General features: G+C 39.1%; 2 protein-coding genes across 2 annotated transcripts; both read left to right on the forward strand.

Moving 5' to 3' along the window:
- The first annotated feature begins 905 nt into the window (after positions 1-905).
- LOC149813541 (UPF0481 protein At3g47200-like) lies at positions 906-2054 on the forward strand. The gene has a single exon (XM_089991140.1). It carries the CDS (start codon positions 906-908, stop codon positions 2052-2054), a length of 1149 nt encoding a protein of 382 aa, XP_089847266.1.
- Positions 2055-18991: 16937 nt separating this feature from the next.
- On the forward strand, positions 18992-20170 carry LOC149813542 (UPF0481 protein At3g47200-like). Its single transcript, XM_089991141.1, has one exon. The coding sequence runs from the start codon at positions 18992-18994 to the stop codon at positions 20168-20170; it is 1179 nt and encodes a 392-aa protein (XP_089847267.1).
- Positions 20171-22128: the final 1958 nt, after the last annotated feature.

Consider the following 22128-nt stretch of genomic DNA (forward strand, 5'->3'; position numbering starts at 1 on the left):
CCACCAGAGTTTTCTTCCTTCTGCTAGAGTTCCTGGTCATAAAGAAAAAAATACATATTGAGGGCAGTTGCTTGAACAAGTCTCATACTACTTAACTCAGTTGAATAACTACATTGAGGGTCCAGTACAGCGTGTTGCATTGTTATAAAATGCTAACACAAGATGTAACATCTGCCTCGTTTGGCACGCAAATAGCTAATGACTCGCTATACTAGGACATGTGTTACTTCTTATTGACCTAATACCAATCATAGTCCTCTATGCAGAACTTTGGCATTTGATATGTCATTATGCACTTCCTAGTATTGTAACTTTTAACAAGCAAATATACTAAGCCTATCACATTTGGCTATCAGAGAGTGCTCAAGATCAAGGACACCCGATCAAACCCCATTGCCTCTAAAATGCACCTCGCCGCTTTCTCATGTCAGTCCCCGTAAGACATGAGGGCTGGTGGACTACCCCGGGTCTACTTTATAGGATGTAGGCCCATTTAGTGACCCACGTCCCTACAAAAAAAAAAAACAATATACGAAAGATACCAGTTTGAGCAAACTAAGAACATATGGCTTGACTTTGCTCTGGCATGCTTTGTCCGAATCACAATAGTATTGATAAATGTTTACTCAAGCTCCTCAAAGATTATGTTTCTAGATTCCAGATATGAATCCAGTGGTTCTCTAACTTATTCCTTTTCTCGTTTCTAAGTCTAATCAAGGTATAACTTGTCCCTTTTTGTTGCCTCAAGTCTGAAGCAAGGCAGCCTGCAGTTTGTGCTACTAGCACACTATATATACACACCTAACTTGAGTTAAACTAGCATGGACTACATCCTTTGAAAGGTATAGCTAGAGCCAAACACACCAAAATCAATGGCTTCTTCCATCTTCCAAGCCGAAGACGCCATGCGTTCGAAAAGAAGAGAGGCCTTTGAGCCACAGAAGGTAGCCTTGGGGCCCTACTGCCATTCATGGCCGCCGATCGACCAACTCAAGGACCAAGTGTTCAGGCAAGTGGTCAACAGAAGCAGGAAAGCGACCACCGACTACTCCGCTGCCATGGCTCGTGTTGAGATCGAAGCTAGCAAGTGCTACAAGTGGGTTGGCCCTCCCCTTCCAAGTGCCACCTTCAGAAACATGCTCATGATGGATGGCTGCTTCATGTTGGAGATCGTTAGTGGCAAGATCCTGAGCTCCATCCCCTACGCAGAGCACCAACAGATTCAGATCGACGTCATGAAGCTAGAGAACCAGATACCGATGGTGGTGCTCAGGGAGTTGTTCCAGTTGGAGCATGGACATGATAGGATTGAAGAGTTGCTTTTGAGGTTTATGTCCTCGACTAACTACTCGGGGATGCTCACTGATCTGCTCCAGAAGCTTCATGGTGCATCCCATGTTCTCGATGCAATGAGGATCAAGATGCTCCCCATGATGTCCACCAGAATGGACCCAGCTCCATTCTCGCTCCCAAAGGATGCTTGCATCAAGACAGGAGCTGGGTTTAGTGTGCTGCACAGTGCCACTGAGATGCTTCATGCAAACGTGGTGTTGTCGTCGAACTGTTTAGGGGCAGTAGAGTGGGTGCAATCCTCTTCCATCCTGACACTTCCCGTGATCACCATTGGTGTAGGCATGGACATTGTGTTTCTGAACATGATGGCCTTCGAGCGGGGCAGCGGTGACTGGAGGCAGCCCGTGACCGCCTACTTGCGGTTCCTCGACAACCTCATGCGCACTGTTGACGATGTTCGGGCCCTGCGCTCCAACGGTGTGCTCATCAACAACCTTCCCAGTGACTGTGGTGTGCTAGACTTCTTTAGGGAGCTTAAACTGAGTGAAACATACGATCTAGATATGCTATGTGGTGTTAGAATGGCTGTCAATGCGCATTGTGGCTCAAGGGAGGTTGCACGCTGGTCTCACATCAAGCGTCCCTGCCTCAACAACCTGTCAGTGTCGAATTCCCTTGCTGTGGTGGCTGCCATGGTTTTGCTTGTGCAAACAGTTCGTATCATCCGTTTTTACGCGGCTTCCATCCCTGATAAAAGATAAGAAGGAAGTCCTTGTGTTTAATGATTTATTGTTATATATCAATAATCATGAATAAGGAATTTGTGATGGAAGTAGGTAGCCCATACATTTCCATCCCCTGAGTGATAAACCAGTTGAGCATGAGTCATTGCAGCCTATATACGCACAAGACAAAGCAGGTTATATGTCCCCCCCCGAACAGGGCAGTTAGCTACATCTCATGCTCGGAGGTCCCAAAGAGCACCACGTATGTAAGCATGTGTGTCTCGTATCCCCATGTTTGTCAGCATTAATTAGCGTTGGAGTTTGATGCGATTGCAAAGACTTAAGTACCCTCTCCTCCATTGGTGCAAAAAAAAATGACGATTCTTGAAAAGGAGTGATTGTAAAGACTTAAGTGCCCCGAAGATGATTATTTAAGACCCAATCTCTGCACTGCAGGATTATCTGAGAAAGAAATCTCCCCTGGAGGAGGCCATGAACATCAACCCTCTCACACACTCTCTCCCTTCTATTTCTGCTTCTATGCACATCCAACAGAAGATCTTACATTGCTCCATCAAGCACCGACTGACCTGCACATTGACTGTTGTGGAGCCTGATTCAAAGTTTTTACCCTTACAGGAGGAGGGTTTGAGGGTTCATCCCAGCGTGGGTAGCATCATTCAACTAAATGAGTTGTAGATCCTGATTCAGAGTTTTTACCCTTATAGGAGAGGGGTCTGGGGGCTCCTCCCAACGTGGGTAGCATCATTCAACTTGAAGAGTTGTGGAGTCTGATTCAAAGTTTTTACCCTTACAGAAAAGGGGGGTCTGAGGGCTCCTCCCAGCGTGGGTAGCATCATTCAACTTGATGAGTTGTGGAGTTTGATTCACAGTTTTTACCCTTATAGGATGAGGGTTTGGGGGCTCCTCCCAATGTGGATAGCATCGTTCAACTTGATTTGTTGTGGAGCCTGATTCAGAGTTTTTGCCCCTACAGGAGAAGGGTTTGGAAGCTCCTCCCGATGGTCATCCGACGAAACAAACCTCAGCCATCAAAAATGTCTGTTTGAACTTTTCATCGTCATCTTCTTCTTCTTCCTTTTCCGTAAAACACTGTAAAACCCTCTCTCTCTCTCTCTAGAGAAGAAATCAAGGGAGGCAAAGAGTTCCCCCTGGAGAAGGCCATGAACATCAACCATCTCACTCTCTCTCCCTTCTCTTTCTACTTCTGTGCACATCCAACAAACGATCCAACATTTCTCCATCAAATACCGACTGACCTGCACACTAACTGTAGCATCGTTCAACTTGATGAGTTGTGGAGCCTGATTTAGAGTTTTTGCCCTTACAGGAGGGGGGTTTGGGGGCTCCTCCCAGCGTGGGTAGCATCATTCAACTTGAAGAGTTGTGGAGTCTGATTCAAAGTTTTCACCCATTCATATTTTAAGGCATTAGATCTCATGTTTGAACATCCACGCATGTGCAGTTTGCTTTTATCATGTTCAGTTGCTTTCTAGATTATACTTTGAATTCTGGTGCATTTTAGATCTATTAATTTATATATAACCAGAGCTCATTTTAATCTGAATTTTTTACTGCAACTTCATGCATATGTCTTCATGATTTCCATCAAAAATCAGATAATTCTGAGTTTGTTTGACCCACTTTAAAAATCGAGATTCAAAACCTGTTATTTTGCATCGTCAGGATTTTAGCAGAATCAGGACCAACTTGCGGGAGTGATTTCTCCCTAACCAGAGATGATCTATCCGATCCGTAAAAAAGGTTGTTTTCTAAATTAAATTTAGTTTGTTAATACCAAATTTCAGCGATTTCTATGGTGTTTTTATACCAGTTTTGGGTCGAAAACCATAACCCTGTCACCCTGTGACATTTTAACGACTCAGATTTTGATCCATTTTGTTTGAATTTTATTTCTCTAATGGGAGATTATTTTTCAATTCTGTAAAATGGGTTCTCTTCGTTTATGTGTCTAGTTCATCCCTGTAAAGTTTCAGAATTTTTCATGGTCAATTACTATTTTATTTTGATTAAATACCAAAACCTTGTATCCAGATTTTATAAATGTTCTGATTTTGGCCCCCATATCATGACTGTTGTAGCACTTCTTCAACAAATCGTTATTTGATTGGCAATATTATTCAGCAAATTATTGTTGTGATTTTTTGGGGTCTCTAATGAGTCTCTATTATGATTTGTAGTATTTTTGGGTCTCCAACGAGCCTCACAATGATTTATAGTGTTGTTCGGTCTTTTAACTATGATTTATAGTGCTTTGGGATCTCCAACGAGCTCCACAGCGATTTGTAGTGTTTTTCGGTCTTTTAACTATGATTTATAGTGTTTTCGGATCTCTAACGAGACCCACAGCGATTTATAGTGTTGCTGGACCTCGCTATAGCGATTTGTATCACAAATCGCTGTAGTGTTTAGCGAGAAATACTACAAATCGCTATAGCGAGGTCCATCAACACTATAAATCGCTGTGAGTCTCGTTAGAGACCCGAAAACACTATAAATCATAGTTAAAAGACTGAAAACCACTATAAATCGTTGTGGAGCTCGTTGGAGATCCCAAAGCACTATAAATCATAATTAAAAGACCGAACAACACTATAAATCATTGTGAGGCTCGTTGGAGACCCAAAAATACTACAAATCATAATAGAGACTCATTAGAGATCCCAAAAAATCATAACAATAATTTGCTGAATAATATTGCCAATCAAATAACGATTTGTTGAAGAAGTGCTACAACAGTCATGATATGGGGGCCAAAATCAGAACATTTATAAAATCTGGATATAAGGTTCTGGTATTTAATCAAAATAAAATAGTAATTGACCATAAAAAATTCTAAAAATTGACAGGGATGAACTAGACACATAAACAAAGAGAACCCGTTTTACAGAATTGAAAAATGATCTCCCATTAGGGAAATAAAATTCAAACAAAATGGATCAAAATTTGAGTCGTTAAAATGATACAGGGTGATGGTGTTATGGTTTTTGACCCAAAACTGGTATAAAAACACCATAGAAATCGCTGAAGTTTGATATGAACAAACTAGATTTAATTTAGAAAACAACCCTTTTTACGAATCGGAAAGATCATCTCTGGTTAGGGAGAAATCACTCCCGCAAGTTTGTCCTGATTCTGCTAAAATCCTGACGGTGCAAAATAATAGGTTTTGAATCTCGATTTTTAAAGTGGATCAAACAAGCTAAGAATGATCTGATTTTTGGTGGAGAGCATGAAGACATATGCATGAAGTTGCAGTAAAACATTCAGATTAAAATGAGCTCTGGTTACATACAAATCGATAGATCTAAAATGCACCAGAATTCAAAGTATAATCAAGAAAGCAACTGAACATGATGAAAGCAAACTGCACATGCGTGGATGTTCAAACATGAGATCTAATGCCTTAAAATATGAATGGGTAAAAACTTTGAATCAGACTCCACAACTCTTCAAGTTGAATGATGCTACCTACGCTGGGAGGAGCCCCAAACCCCCCTCCTGTAAGGGCAAAAACTCTAAATCAGGCTCCACAACTCATCAAGTTGAACGATGCTACAGTTAGTGTGCAGGTCAGTCAGTGTTTGATGGAGAAATGTTGGATTGTTTGTTGGATGTGCACAAAAGTAGAGAGAGAAGAGAGAGAGAGTGAGATGAGGTTTTACCCCTCTCTTGTAAGGGTAAAAACTCTAAATCAGGATCTACAACTCATTTAGTTGAATGATGATACCCACGCTGGGAGAAGCCCCCAAACCCTCCTCCTGTAAGGGTAAAAACTCTGAATCAGGCTCCACAAGAGTCAATGTGCAGGTCAGTCGGTGCTTGATGGAGCAATGTAGGATCTTCTGCTGGATGTGCACAGAAGCAGAAAGAGAAGGGAGTCAGAGGGTTGATGTTCATGGCCTCCTCCAGGGGAGATTTCTTTCTCGGATAATCCTGCAGTGCAAAGACTGGGTCTTAAATAATCATCTTTGGGGTACTTAAGTCTTTTCAAGAATCCTCCCTTGATTTCTTCTCTAGAGAGAGAGAGGATTTTACAGTGTTTTACGGAGAAAGAAGAAGAAGTCTTTGAAGAGTCAACATCATCTTCGACTTTATGGATGGAGGACATGTTTGTCCTTTTTTTGAACTATTTGTTTTTTCTTTTTTGAATGAAAGGCATTTTTGTCATTTTCTCAAACCATCACTTTATAAGAAGAATAAAAAGAAAAGGTACTTAAGTCTTTGCAACAACACCAGAGTCCGATGCAAAGTTATGTCAACATACACGGGAATACGAGCCCCATGTGCTTGTATACGTGGTGCTCATTCAAAGCCCCGAACACAGACGTGGGATTCAGTGAATCATCGGGGGGGAACATACACCACCCAAGATGATGCTAGGCCAGATTCGATGTTGATGGGATTAGGGAACCCACATAAATATAATAAAACAAGTAAAGAATCAAAATAGTTGCACAAAAGATAAGTCATGTGGTTTGACAACATGCCTACATCCATGGAAAGAGTTCAAGAGCCTTTATTTATTCAACAAACCAATAGTATGCAAATATAAAAGTTAATCAAAATGAAACAAGAGAGTAGCAACTACACCCCATTCGAACGTGTTAGATTGTCATTTTGGGTGTCCAGATATACATTTTAGAATTCGGTCATATTCATTAATTTCTTGTTGCCTAGGGTCCGTGTGTTTTTTGTGCGTGTATCATGTCGGGTTTTCGAACCCGTCACCTTGTCTCAATTAAGCGTTGTCACCCCCAACACGCCCCTCACCCCACCATCGATGGTGCAGTGACTTTGGGCTGCTGCAATCCAATCTCGTGAGATCCCTGGAACCTCTAAGGCTGCAGCTTCTGCTCTTCTGAGATGAAACACTCTTATCCGATGCAACAAATAAAACAAAAAAGAAACAACAACAAAATACAAACGAATTCCCTAAGATACAAAGATGCAGGGTTGGAGAGAGATAGAGAGAGGATGGTTGCAAAGATTTAGGGCTATGAGCAGCGGATCTGTCCACCTTGCTGCTCGCTTGTGTTGCTCAGCCTCTTCCAAGTTGCAGGATGGTTGAAAAACTTTGGAGCTGAAGAAACAGGTTTGCAAAATGAATGGCTGAAAAAAATAGTTCAACATATGGTATTTGAGATGCCTTTCATTTCATGGATGAACGTCATAATCCGTCAGAGATCATTCTGACCTGACTCACACTCTTTTTCATACGGTCATGATCCAAATGGCGACCTCACTTCTTACCGAAGAACACAGATCCCATCATCCATCATACATTCTATCGTAGCCATCCAACATCGCTAGGATTGAATGTACGATGGAACCCATCCTATTTCAAATGGTGGGATTCGTGTTCCTACCAAGGGAGAATAAATACCAATCTCTCTTCATTTAGTGATCCAAAACCCCAAACGTATGCACTAGATTTTACTCCTATCAGTTCCTTGCTCTTTTTCACTCATCACTTTCACATTCTTCTATAATGAATGCCACTACATCAGCTAAAAAAAACATATGCCACTACATCGTCCTCTTATGCACATTGTCTATGAACTTGAGTTGTCTTCTAAAATGAATGTCAGCTTTTGCTGTGAACTAACTCACATGAGAATCTCCCACCGAAAAACTATCAATCTGAGATCTTGATGAGAAGTACCATCCTTTTCTTTCTTCTAAATTTCCTGCTCTAATGTTCTTTCATTCATCTGATTACCCGGAGACTTCGTTTTTATTGCCTTCACCATGAAGCTGTTGTCGAGAACTGCATTGTAACCAGACATGTTCTTTTCTTTCAACCCAAGCAAGTCTTTCTTTTCAATGTTGTCTCTTGAAGAAGAAAACCCTACAACATTTACTATATTATTTCCAACCTTCCAGTGATAGGTTATCAAATCTCTTTCCTTTCATCAAGGCAAGTGCACCTCTCAACTTTCAAGAATCTAATGCACTTAAAAAAATTAAATTCTTTTTCATCTCTTATGACACATGTTTAACATCACAAAAAATACAAAGCACTCCATTAAATGTTCTTATCTTAATTGTACTAACTCCTACTATACATAGAAGGCTCAACTCAACATTAGACTGCTCCATTTTTAACACACTAATTAAGTTTTTCTTAATGGTGATTTATCCATATTATCACCCAACATTCAATTAATTTGCGTGTAATTTGTTGGTCATACATGGCATGCATGACCATGTGAGGTGCATGAAACTCATGCATTGAGGAGAGAGGTGGACCCACTGTCTGCTCAATGCATGGGAAGCCCATTCAGTTGGGTTATCCATCCTTTGGTATCCCTTCCATAAAAGAATACCAACAGACTTGGCAAGAATAATGATTGGATAATGGCTACCCAGGGGACGAGAACATGCCAACTCTCACTCCTATATACAGGAGTGAGTACTTTTTGAAAAATAAGAAGTTATCAAATTAAAAAATACAACCCCCTGAAGAAGATCGTAAATCCCTAACCCCTCTCTCATTCTCTCTTCTCTCTAACTGCACTTACATGATTGAGTTATTAGAGACTCTACAGTGGCATCAAAGCCAAGTTACTTACCGGTGGGTGTAGGCCGCCGCGAATCTATTAGGCGAATCCATCTTCCCATGATGCAGAGACACTCAATCTCAGTGCCGCCAGAATCCAAAATAAGGAAAAAAAATCGGTTAGTTATATTTTATTATTTTTCTGTGTGGGTTTGTCGCCGAAATTTCGGCTATACAGTCACTAGAAAACCTAGGGATTCCCTCTCGAAGAGAGAGGCTCACCCGGAACTAAAAATAAAAAAGATTACTAAAAAAGGAGAAAATTTTGTTACCATGCCTGGATAAGGGCTTCCTTCCTGTTTAAGAACTGTAACCAGATTTTTTACCACAATCGCCGAAAATTCGGCCACTGAAGAAAGGAAGAAAAAAGGTTTGAAAACAATTCTTCTTATGAAGAGTGGAGCTAATAGCTCTAAAAACAAATATATAATAGTAGAATATCATTATATTCATGATATAATTGAAAAGAATGAAATTACATTCAGTTATTTGCCAACCTCTGATATAATTGCGGACCCTTTGACAAAAGACATATAAGAAGAATTGTTTTCAAAGCATGTATCCTGAATGAGATTAAGATATGTTTTATTGAAGCATCTAACTGAATTAATAACAATGAAATACCAAATTGCTAGAACTTTGATGCGAGTGTAAGACTCCAATAATGAAAGAAAAAATAATGCATCATGATTCAGTTTACATGGCCAAGTGGGAGATGTTGGTCATACATGACATGCAAGGAACTCATGTGTTGAAAAGAGAGATGGGCACTCTCTCTGCTCAATGCATCAGAAGCCCATTTGGTTGGGTTATCCATCCATTGGTATTCCTTACATAAGGGAATACCACCAGACTTGGCAAAAATTACGGTCGGGTAATGGCTACCAATGGGAGGAGAACATGCTAGCCCTCACTCCTATATATAGAAGTGAGTACTTTACAAAAAATAAAAAGTTATCAAATTCAGAATTATAGCCCTCCTGAAGATGACCATAAATCCTCAACCCCTCTCTCATTCTCTCTTCTCTCTTGCTGCACTTACAAGATTGAGTCATTAGAAACTCTACATAATTAGCGCTTAAACATTATTTATAGTTAAAATATAGAGCAATTTGCATCATCATGATCATCTCCATTGCCAACTTTCAGAAATTGCACGTAAGCAATTTCTATGGCTATCAACCAACGATATTTCATGTATTGGGCAAATTACCATGTTTTCAAAGACATTTTGGGAACATTAACCCTCTGGGATTATAACCTTAGAGTGCTTCTCTTGGTCCAGCCATAATATTTGATTCACTTGAACATGTATAATGCTTAAACATGCAGTCATTTTCTACAAGAGGGAGGCAACATTTTGTGCTTCCGACTATATATATATATATATATATATATATATATATATATATTATGGTGCACGAGGAGTACCTACTCCCACCTACTAAAAATCACAGTTCTATGTTAGATATTCTCAATCAGACCTGATAGGTATATTCAACATAGATCATTTGATAGGAATCATGTTTTGGACAATGTTTTTGGAACATAAAAATAGGATTTTTTAAGTTATAAAATTTTGATACATTGTGAACCTTCAATTTTGAAGATCTTTAAAAACCTATATACATGACATAATCACATGATCCAAAACTTGTTTTATACTAAATAATAATTGTAAATCATATCTATAAGGTCTTATAAACAAAAAAGCAAAAAAATTGAAGCTTCTATTTGGTAGGAGCACTATACACACACACACACACACACACACACACACACACACACACAACCAATGTGTCTTCTATGTCTTGAAACTTATTGCGAGCAAGGTGTTGATTTTTCTTTTGGGAAGTGGATCTATCATATAGCACATATGACAAGATCCAATGATCTCAATTCTCATAGCTTGGATTATAAGACCAATCACATGCTGCTGTTTTGAGTGAAACCCCCATTAATTAAACTGTCGTGGGGTTTCACAAAATAGCAACACGAGATTGCTATGAGACATAAAAAAGGCGAACCTAATCATATATTTTATGATGAATCCCATATCAATTTTTGTTGATGTATGACTAGATGATGTCATAGGGTTATTAATGGGTTGGATCAGGGCCTGGTCAAGGCTGACCTAAATCTGCCCATATAAACAACAAGTGGGTTTGGTTAGTAGTCCTATCAAACATGAAAAAACCCAAACCTAATCATATTCTTTTTTATAAATGTCCTATTTGCATTATTCAAAATCAACGATTTGGGACTTACTTTAGTTTGCCCAAATACAGTAAATTCTCTTGTATCGGGTTTGGGTCAAAATAAGAAAGTTGAAACCCACCCATATGCGCTTGCTTTCTGTTGGGAAAAATCATGTGGGCCTACATATATATGCAATCACACTTTATAGGATGTCTGCGGTTCAGGCCTAGTTTACGTGATCTGATTTGGTTGGGCCTTGCGGTATCTCATATAGTATGATATTCTTATGTGAAGAGACATATTCTGTCTGCCTCCAACTCTATGATGGGCTGAATTTGAGACAGACTCTCAGTTGGATTCAAATTAGGTTATGGTCCCCAAACCATATATAGTGGCCTTCTCTTCAGGTTCCCCATTAACATCAAGAGAAATCAATCCCTCTCTCATAAGATTTAGAGAAAGGAAAAGGGCCACGTATACAGGTTTTAAAAGATCATACCCGTCAACAATCTATCAGAGCCCCAATAGATTCAGATATGTTTCCACATTAAGATTCTGTTTGTGTTTTGGTTTTCAACGATTTAGCGTGAATATGTATATCAATTCTTTAGTTTTCGGTGGATTTCCAAATCCAACAATTAGTATCAGAGCTATTGTTCCCATTGAATTGTTGAAAATATAAATTTATTGCATTTTTTGGCGGTGCCGATCCGATGTGATCAGTGACTGAGCATTTTTGTGGCATCCGGTTGGGTGGAAAGGGTCGTTCAACCCTTTTCCTTTAAGAATACCGGATTGAGCAAACCAGAAGGGCTGTTGGGCCCTTCTCTTATTTTGGCCATCGGACCAGGAAGGGTCATCAGAGCCTTCTTTCTTTCTTTTTTGGGTGATTGGATGGACGGGAAGGGCTGTCGGGCCCTTCTCTGTTGCGGGTGATCAGACAAAAGGGTCGTTCGGCCCTTCCCCGATTTATCTTTGCCGAACCGGAGGGCATACGATAGGGGCTTTCCCCTCTTCAGATCTTCGGACAACAGAGGGTTTCCCTTCTTCTGATCGCCGGCGAGGGGTCACCTTCTCAATTCATCAATCAGGCAATCACCTTCTCAGACCGTCGAAAGACCAAGGCAAGCAATCATACAGTCCAGGCATAGATGGATCTGGTAGCCACTCTGACCCGTTATTGATCTACGCCAATATCAGGGGTCAAACTCGACCATCACTGAAAAGATTTGGCTCATGGGGGTCTGGAGCCATTTTCTAGCTATCACCATCATCCTTTGAGGACCGACACTTGCAAAGGTCCAGTTTAGTTTTTCGTCAGCGTGAATAGACATTCTGCTAAGCCATCCATCGATAGATTTGTCGTTTGGTTCGACCTTTAGGGGTCAGTGTCGACTTGATGACTCAGGGATGATTCGGGAGTCGACTGCTTCATTATCCCTAGGTTGTTTTGGCCATTCATTTTGGGATGATTTGGCGACCCAGATGTGAGCATGGTCGATTCAACCTTCAGCCAATTCGTCTTATCTGGGACATTTTGATGTGAGACTGGTTTTATCGGTCGGGCTGATTCGACCCTTTTCTATCCAGGTTGGCTCAGCCTTCAACTAACAAAAATAGGCCGGTTCGATCCTGCCTTCTACCTGCTATGGGCCTTTGTACTTAGGACCGGTTTGGCTCATAGTCTGGAGGCTGAGTTGGCCTGAGTATCATTTAGGGGTCACTAGCCTATTGACCTGATTCAACCCCATTTAGTTGAGGGGCTGACCCAAGTCAGGTGGGGCCAGTAACCGATTCAGCCACCATGTTGTAGTGTGGGTCGGCCTAGTCAGACCCGACCCAATATCATGGGTCTGCACCTGGCCACCTATTGTTGCTGGGTCTGACCCAATTCGGGTCAGACAAATTTTGCGTCCTGCATGTGGGTCTGGCGAGATACAATTGGCTAAACTCGTGCATAAGCCTTGTAATATATATATATATATATATATATTTGACAATTTTATTATAAGGCTATTTGGCGTGCATTGTGAGTTCACTATGGAGGGCGGTTTTCGGTTACTTTTAGGCCCTATATAGATTATGATTGTGTTTAAAAATATGCATAGATGGACATATTTGAATGCTGGTATTCTTTTGATTATGGGACTAATATCTGAATTGAATTGATTGAATCAATATGTTGCCAAAGTAACCTTTATTGCGTAGAATAACTCATTTTGGAATATTATGATGTTTATATGTTTGTGGTTCATGCGAATTGTGGTCGGCTTAAAGAAAGATTATTATTTGGCCAAACCCAAATATATATATTTTTAGTAATAAATATGGGATAATTGTACCATTTTCCATGTGAATAACGAGTCGGTCTAAATAATGGCTCATTGTTTGCCATGACTAATTGTTCATGTTTGATTACTATTTTGAGGGTACCACTTACAAGTTGACATTTGTGTCAAAAAACTAAATGTCAATGTTGTGCTGAGTATCTTGTGATGGGGTTCATCATTGTTTTAATATGTAATTTTTATGATAATGCATATGAAAATATATGTTAATTGTGAGCTTATTTTTATTCTTAATTCAATTAATACCTTTGCTTCTACGACATCTATAAATATTAATTCTATCCCTATTTTGAATGGTTCCAATTTTAAAAACTGAAAAGTAAATGTCATGATAATTTTTGGATGTATGAATTTGGATTTTGCACTATGAGAATATCATCCATATGCTCTTACAAATAAGAGTTTCGCTAAGGATAAAAGAAACTTCAAGCGGTGGGATCGATCTAATCGCATGAGTCTCATGATCATGAAACGTGCAATTCTTGAATCTTTCAAGGGCACTATGTCCAAAGAGGTTAATGCCAAAGTTTTCCTTGAAGAAATCAAAAAGCATTTTGCAAAAAATGAAAAGACTGAGACAAGTACTCTTCTTTCGAGTCTTGTCTCAATGAGGCATAAAAAAAAAGAAAACATTAGGGAGTACATTATGGAAATATCTCATCTTTCTTCAAAACTAAAAGCACTAAAGTTAGAGTTATCTAAGGACTTACTTGTGCACTTAGTTTTGATATCCTTTCCTTCACAATACAGTCAATTTAAGGTCAGTTATAACTGCCAAAAAGAAAAATGAACTCTTAATAACCTCATTTCACACTATATGAAAAAAGTGGATAGGATGAAGCAAAAGAAGACTGAGAGTGCGTATTTGATAGTGACCTCCAAGGACAAGTTTAGGTAAAAAAAAGGACTAAAGAAACTATAGTGGACCCTCAATTACAAAAGAAATAGAAAAAACATCAAGACCTAAAGTCAAGTTGTTTCTTTTGCAAAGGGGAGGATCACATGAAGAAGGACTGTACCAAGTATTATGTCTGGCGTAAAAAGAAAGGTATGCTCCTTACTTTGGTTTGTTCTGATATTAATTTAACTTCTGTGCCTGAACACACTTGGTGGATGGATTCTGGTGCTACCATTCATATAAGTGTGTCTATGCAAGGTTGCCTGAGTTGCCCACAACCAATTAATGTTGAAAGATTCATCTATATGGGCGATGGCAAAACAATTGAAGTTAAGACAATAGAGACATTTAAGTTACTTTTAAAGACTGAGAATTATTTATATTTGAAAAAAAAATTATTGTGTCATCTTTTAGGCGAAATTTGATTTTTATTTTCACTTTAGACAAATATGGTTATTCTTGTTTATTTAAAAATAATAAATTTAAATTATTTCTTGATTCAAATATTATTAGGACTGATTCTTTATCTACGGTTAATAACCTTTATTTGCTTAATATTGTTGCTCCATATAATGAAACCTTGCATTTAAGTTCTCGTGGTACAAAAAAAAATTAACAAATGAGAATTCTGCTCTATTATGGTATAAGCACTTAGGTCATATTTATAAACAAAGAATTAAAAGGCTTATGTCGAGTGAGATTCTTGATTCCCTTGATTTCAATGACTTTCAAGTTTGTGTTGAGTGCATAAAAGAAAAACGAACAAGCATAAGAAAATTAGGTGCCGAAAGGAGAACAAACTTCTTAAAACTAATTCATACAGATATTTATGGACCCTTCCCTATGAATTCTTGTAACGGTCAACAATATTTTGTTACGTTCAGAGACGATTATTTTCATTATGGGTACCTATATTTAATTCATGAAAAGTCTCAGTCCTTGAATGTGTTCAAATTTTTTAAGGCTAAAGTTGAAAACTAACTTAGCAAAAGAATTAAGGCCGTCAGATCTGACCATAGTGGTGAGTACTATGGTAGATATGATGGATCAGGTGAACAACGTCCATGACCCTTTGCTAAATTCTTAGAGAAATATGAGATTGTCCCTCAGTATACCATGTCAGACACTTCTAGCATAAATGGTGTTGCTGAGAGATGAAATTGAACCCTTAAAGATATGATAAAGAGTATGATTTCTCATTCTACCTTACCAGAGTTCCTCTGGAGAGAGGCATTAAAGATTGTAGCTTATGTTTTGAACATGATACCATATAAAGTAGTAACCATGACCCCATATGAATTATGGACAGACAAAAAGCCTAGTATGAAGTTTTTTCATATATTGGGATATCCAGTTGAGGCTAGGCCACATGAAAAAAATTGGATTTTAGAACGGTTAGTTGCTACTTTGTTGGGTATTCTGAAAGGTCTAGGGGCTATAAGATTTATGACCTTGTGAATAAGTCCTTTTTTCAAACAAAAAATCCTTACTTCTTTGAGAGTGCTGAGTTTGAGAAGAGTGATAAAGTAAAAGTCTTTGCTTTTAAAGAAGAGTTGCTTTCTCTTCCTATAGTTGTGGTTGACAATTATCATATTTCCATTCTTGACATCATCTTTATAAATCTGGATCAAGGCAATGCTTTATATCTCCCTATTTAAAATCAAGTTTTTACTCTTGAAGTACAAACTCAACAACCTCAAGAACCTGTGTCATTAAGAAAATCCACTAGAGAGAGAGAGAAGAAGGACAATTTCAAATGATTATATTGTCTTTCTATAAGAACATAAGGGTGATATTGGCTTAAGGAAAGATGATCCAATCAACTTTCAACAAGCTACACAAAATTGTAACTCTCAAAAGTGAATTAAAGCAATGCATGAGGAGATTAAATCCATGAGGGATAATAACATGTGAGATCTTATCTCATTACCTGAAGGTGTGAAACCCATTGGTTGCAAATGGATATTTAAAACCAAAAGACATTTAAAGGATAATATGGAAAGATATAAGGCCCGTCTTGTTGCGAAAGAGTTTACTTAAAGGGGAGGCATTGACTATACAAAGACTTTCTCTCTAGTTTCTCTCTAGTTTCTACGAAAGACTCTTTTAGAATTATGATGACACTTGTGACTCATTATAATTTGGAGCTGCATCAGATAGATATAAAGACTGCATTCCTTAATGGCGACATTGATGAGACAATATATATAGTGCAACAAAAATATTTTGTCTCAGGCGATGCTAAAAAAATTATTTATAAATTAAAGAAATCCATCTATGTACTTAAGAAGGCTTTTTGTCAATGGTATCATAAATTTCATCAAGTTGTCATCTCATTTAGTCTTAAGATGAATGCGGTTGATGAATGCATATACCATAAGTTCAGTGGGAGTAAATATATTTTTTTGGTTTTATATGTTGATGATATATTGCTTGCCAGTAATGATATAGGCATACTGCATAAAATCAAGAGATTTCTGACAAAAAAATTTAAAATAAAAGATCTTGGTGATGCCTCTTTTGTATTAGGGATTCAGATACATCGAGACCATTCTCGAGGTATTCTTGAATTATCACAAAAGAGCTATATCGAAAGAATTCTTGATAAATTTGGCATGAAGGATTGCAAACTAGGAAATACTCATGTTGCTAAGGGAGACAAGTTTAGTCTTGCTCAATGCCCTAAACACCAGTCTGAGATTAAGGATATGAAACAAATTTCCTATGCAACTACTCCAGGGAGTCTTATGTATACTCAAGTATGTACGTGTCCGAATTTAGCGTACATTATTGAGATATTATGCAGATATCTTAGTAACCCAGGTATGAATCATTGGAAAGTAGCTAAACGGGTTATGCCGTATTTACAGAGAACAAAAGGTTACATGCTCACATACAAGAAGTCAAATCAGTTGGAGATCATTGGGTATTCAGATTCTGACTTTGCTGGATGCCAAGACAGTCGTAGATCCATATTAGGTTATGTTTTTCTATTGGTCGGGAGAGATATTTTTTGGAGGAGTGCAAAGAAGACGCTCATTGCTTCTTCCACAATGATAGCAGATTCCATAGCCTGCTGTGAGGCATCCAATCATGTAATATGGTTACACAATTTTCTCACAGGGCTGCAGATTTTGAATAATGTTGAGAAACTGCTCAAGTTATTTTGTGATAATAATTTAGCAGTGTTATATTCCAATGACAACAGGAGCTCATCAAAGTCAAAACATATTGACACTAAGTTTCTTATTGTTAAAGAAAGAATGCAGAATGGTCAGATATCGATAGAACATATTGGCACAAACTCCATGATTACGGATCCGCTTACCAAAGGTTTGCCACCTAAGGTCTTTCTCGAGCATACTACTCGAATGGGTGTTTTATCATTTTATGATATGCTGGTTTAGTGAGAGTTTGTATTTGGACGTTCTATGATATAATAAAGTTTTTTCAGAATAAAGTTAAAGTTTCAATTTTATTTTGTGCCCATATGTTTTGATATCACTAAAATTTAAGGAAGGACCAGTTGGAAATAAACATGTTTGATCACATTGCATGTAATTTCATTGCTTCACATCCATACTTGATGTATGTCATTTGGTTATGTTGATGTATGTGATCATTGATGGATCCAATTACATTATTTGTAATGAAGGTCGCTTTGGTTCTATATTGACAAGATCAATAGACCAGATTGGTAGAGATATCAATTGGTAAGATAATATTTTTTGAACTCATAAGGATATAATATGTAATTATAAGGTAACATGTGTGGCTCAAGTGAGAGATTGTTGCAAAAAATCGTGTGGTCCTACATGTATATGTAATAACACATTATAGGTTGTTTGTGGTTCAGGCCCAATTTACGTGATCTTATTCAGTTGGGCCTTATGGTATCTGATATAGTATGGTATTCTTATGTGAAGAGACATGTTTATGTCTGCCTCCAACTCTATGATGGGCTAAATTGGAGACGGACTCTCAGTTAGATTCAAATTAGGTTATGGTCCCCAAACCATATATAGTGACCTTCTCTTCAGGTTTCTCATTATCATCAAGAGAAATGAGTCCATCTCTTATAAGGTTTAGAGAAAGGAAAATGGACACGTATACAAGTTCTGAAAGATCTTACCCATCAACGATCTATCGGAGCGTCAATGGATTTAGGTATGCTTCCACATTAAAATTCTGTTTTTTTTCTTCTACAATTCAGCGTGAACATGTATATTGATCCTTTAGTTTTCAGTGAATTTCCAAATCCAACACTTTCTTTACAAAGCCTAGTATGCACCATGAGGGTGATTTTTTTCCCTTTTAAATGAAAGAAAAAAATTATTCTAAGAAAATTATAGGCGTGTAAAATACACTAATCAGGGGGCTAGCAATTACCCCAAGAACATAAAGAAAAAAAAGAGGCCTAAGCCTTTAAATCCCCGTATCATATTTTTGTGCATGTGTGACAAAACCAGATCTAAACGTATGTAACTGGCAGTTTAATCAGTACAAACACAAAGCAACAGACATGAGTTCTCAGTTCCCTGTTAAAACACAGCATGTAATCAGCATCTATGAATTCAGCAGCAGTGCATCGTATTCAATGGTCTATCCTCAAATTCACAACCATCCTGCATAAATATACGTACATGCATGACATAGGACAATCAACAACCAAATTCCAAAGCGTGAATGGCGAGAACCTAGGCATAGGAGGTAGGAATGAAGCGTAATTAGGTTTTCTAACTTTGTTCCTTCTCTTGGTTTCCAACCTTAATTAAGGAATAACTTGTCCCTTCATGGTTACTTAAAGCAGAAGCAAGACATTGATTCTTACTACTACCACACTATATATACACCTAAGGTGAGGTGCACTAGCATACCACACATCCTTTGAAAGGTCTAGCTATAACCAAACACACCAAAATCAATGGCTTCTTCCATCTTCCCGGCCGATGAAGTCATGCGGGCGAAAAGAAGGGAGGCCTTCGAGTCACAGAAGGTAGCCTTGGGCCCCTACCGCCCTTCATGGCCGCCAATGGACCAACTCAAGGACCAAGTTTTCAGGCAAGTGGTCACCAGAAGCAGGAAGGGGACCGGCGACTACTCCGTCGCCATGCAACGTGTAGAAACCGAAGCGAGCAAGTGCTACAAGTGGGTTGGCCCCCCTCTTCCAAGCACTACCTTCAGAAACATGCTCATGATGGATGGCTGCTTCATGTTGGAGATCATTAGTGGCAAGATCCTGAGCTCCATTCCCTACGCCGAGCACCAACAGATGATGCTTGATGTCATGAAGCTAGAGAACCAGATACCAATGTTGGTGCTCAGGGAGTTGTTCCAATTGGAGCATGGACATGACAGGATTGAAGAGTTGCTTTTGAGGTTTATGTTCCCGACTAACTACTCGGGGATGCTCAGCGGTTTGCTCCAAAAGCTTCATGAAGCATCCCATGTTCTTGATGCTATGAGGATCAAGATGCTCCCCATGATGTCCACCAGCATGGTCCCAGCTCCATTCTCGCTCCCAAAGGATCCTTCCATCAAGACAGGAGCTGGGTTCAGCGTGCTGCACAGTGCCACTGAGCTGCTTGATGCAAATGTAGTGTTGTCGCCAAACTGTTCAGGGGCAGTAGAGTGGGTGCAATCCTCTTCCATCCTTATGCTCCCAGTCATCACCATTGGTGTGGACATGGACAGTGTGTTTCTCAACATGATGGCCTTCGAGCGTGGCACCGGAGACTGGCGGCAGCCAGTGACCGCTTACTTGCGCTTCCTTGACAACCTCATGTGCACGGCCGACGACGTTCGGGCTCTGCGCTCCAATGGCGTGCTCATCAACAACCTCCCCAGTGACAGTGGCGTGCTGGATTTCTTCAGGGAGCTCAAGCTAAGTGAAACATATGATGTGGATATGCTCTGCGGGGTTAGAATGGCTGTCAATGCGCACTGCGGCTCGAGGAAGGTTGCACGCTGGGCTTGCAGTAAGCGCGCCTGCTTCAAGAGCCCGTCGGCATCCGGTTCCCTTGCTGTTTTGGCTGCCATGGTTTTGCTTGTGCAAACAGCTCATATCATCCGCTTCTACTGCCGCTTCCACCCCTTAGAGTAACAATGAGAAGGAAGCCTGTGTGTCTCATAATCTATCAGTATATATAGTAATAATCCCCGTGAATAACGAATTTGTGATGGAAGTATATAGTCCATACATTTCCATCTCCTGTGTGATAATTAACGTGCTGGGCATGACCATATACCATTCTTGTCATAAGATTGCAATGTATTTAACTTATTTTTAAGTTATTTAATTTCTATGCTTCTATATCAAATGCCTACTTTTTGTTCGGGGGCAAGGAAACATGCACACGTCTTCATCTTGCCCTCACCTGCAACTTTTGAGCACACATTCAAGTTATTTAGCAAATTCCATGGCTGCGTGCGGATGAGATTATGTTAATTAGTTTGGATGCCATGGATGTGGTCATTCTGTAAAGGGCCTAGCATTTGTTTTTCTTTTGCACAAGGAAAGGGAAGACTAACTCAACGCTTTTCATTATATATATATATATATATATATATATATATATATAGAGAGAGAGAGAGAGAGAGAGAGAGAGAGAGTCACTAGAATATGAGAACTAGAAATATGAGCATTTTCAACACATTGTTTTCTGCAAATCCAACCATGTGGATGTGCTTGGCAAGGTGAATTTGCTAGGAATAAACTATTGGATCATGTAATTTTGAAAAATGTGATTTTTGAATGCTTGAATATTTATGAAGATTATGAGCCATTGATTTTTAAATCCTTAAAAAAATCTCTTTTATGCATCAAAATTGGATGTATCAAGAGTTGGTTCTTATAGAACCAATCATGCAGAAGCTTATTCAAATTGGATGATTCAAGAGTTTTTTTTGGGCAATCAAACATGCAGTAAAGCTAATCAAACATGCCTTAAAGGTAATCCAGTAAAAGCTTATTCAAATTTCTTTTTCTTTTAGAGGGCAGATCACGTGCTCAATGTGATTGCACCTGATCTACTGTCCTGGCAGCCTCGCCACTAACATTTCAGCACCATTCAGAGGACAAGAGGATGCTTTTAAAGAACCAAATTTTGGCAAACCATATTTTGGCAACACATGAAAATGGTGCTTCTATCCCAATGCAAGTCTCCCAAACAGAGCCTAATTAGATTTAAAGCGGCCATGTTACACAAAGGATTTTCTCAATCTGTGTTTTGCTTTACAATTTCAGGGACCTTATCTCTTAGAGGACTTGTTTTTATGTCGTTCCCCTGTTCTGTACTTCGTGCTCTGTTTCCCCGTTTGTATCCTGTTTTTATTTTCTTTTGGGTGATTTCTTTTCACCCTACTCATTTACTCATTTTCTATATGTGATAATTTTTCCTATTAGTTTAGCCAAGTTATTCTCCTTCAAAAAAGTAGAGAGTGGGCCATGAATTCGGCATAGCCAAAATCATAGTTGGCCAGCTCAGTAACCCTGGCAAATATGAGAACATATTCCATCATCTGCCATATGATGGGATCAATCCTAACCTCCAACCAGTGGCTAGGATTAGTGCCACATTTTCACCTGGATGTGGATTAATCATAGCCGTCCAGATGCAATAGTTACAGCTAGGATCAACATAGATCCTCATGTCAAAAGAGGACAGGATCTTTTTTTTGGGCAAAAACTTGAGACGGATCAGGTCATATGGCATAAGATGGACCCCTGCCATACGCCAATCCTGACCATTGAAACCGATGTGCAGATCATACCACGTAGCCCTCATTACCAATTCAATGAGCACCTAAGGTATTTTCTTCAAGGTTTGGTTTACTCACTTTGTTCATTTTGTTTTTGCAGTTGTTCATAATTGTGAAATGCTGAAAAAACTAGCAAATTTAGGGGAGAATATGGTGACTGCTTCTATAGGAACCTGAACTCACCACCCCAGGCCACATGGTCCGCTGGGGATGGAGTTGAGCAGATGACCGCGATGGTTAACGGGGTAAAAGAGAAGACTGTTTGCGACAGAAGTGGCGAGGCTTCCTCCCAGTCCCATT

This window comes from Nuphar pumila, chromosome 16, assembly GCF_984573655.1.
Source record: "Nuphar pumila chromosome 16, dmNupPumi1.hap1.1, whole genome shotgun sequence".
In the NCBI taxonomy this organism is placed as follows: domain Eukaryota; kingdom Viridiplantae; phylum Streptophyta; class Magnoliopsida; order Nymphaeales; family Nymphaeaceae; genus Nuphar; species Nuphar pumila.

What these genes read in the sequence shown, in the direction of transcription:
- LOC149813541 (XM_089991140.1), top strand. Translation starts at nt 906, where the DNA reads ATGCGTTCGAAAAGAAGAGAGGCCTTTGAGCCACAGAAGGTAGCCTTG.
- LOC149813542 (XM_089991141.1), top strand. Translation starts at nt 18,992, where the DNA reads ATGGCTTCTTCCATCTTCCCGGCCGATGAAGTCATGCGGGCGAAAAGA.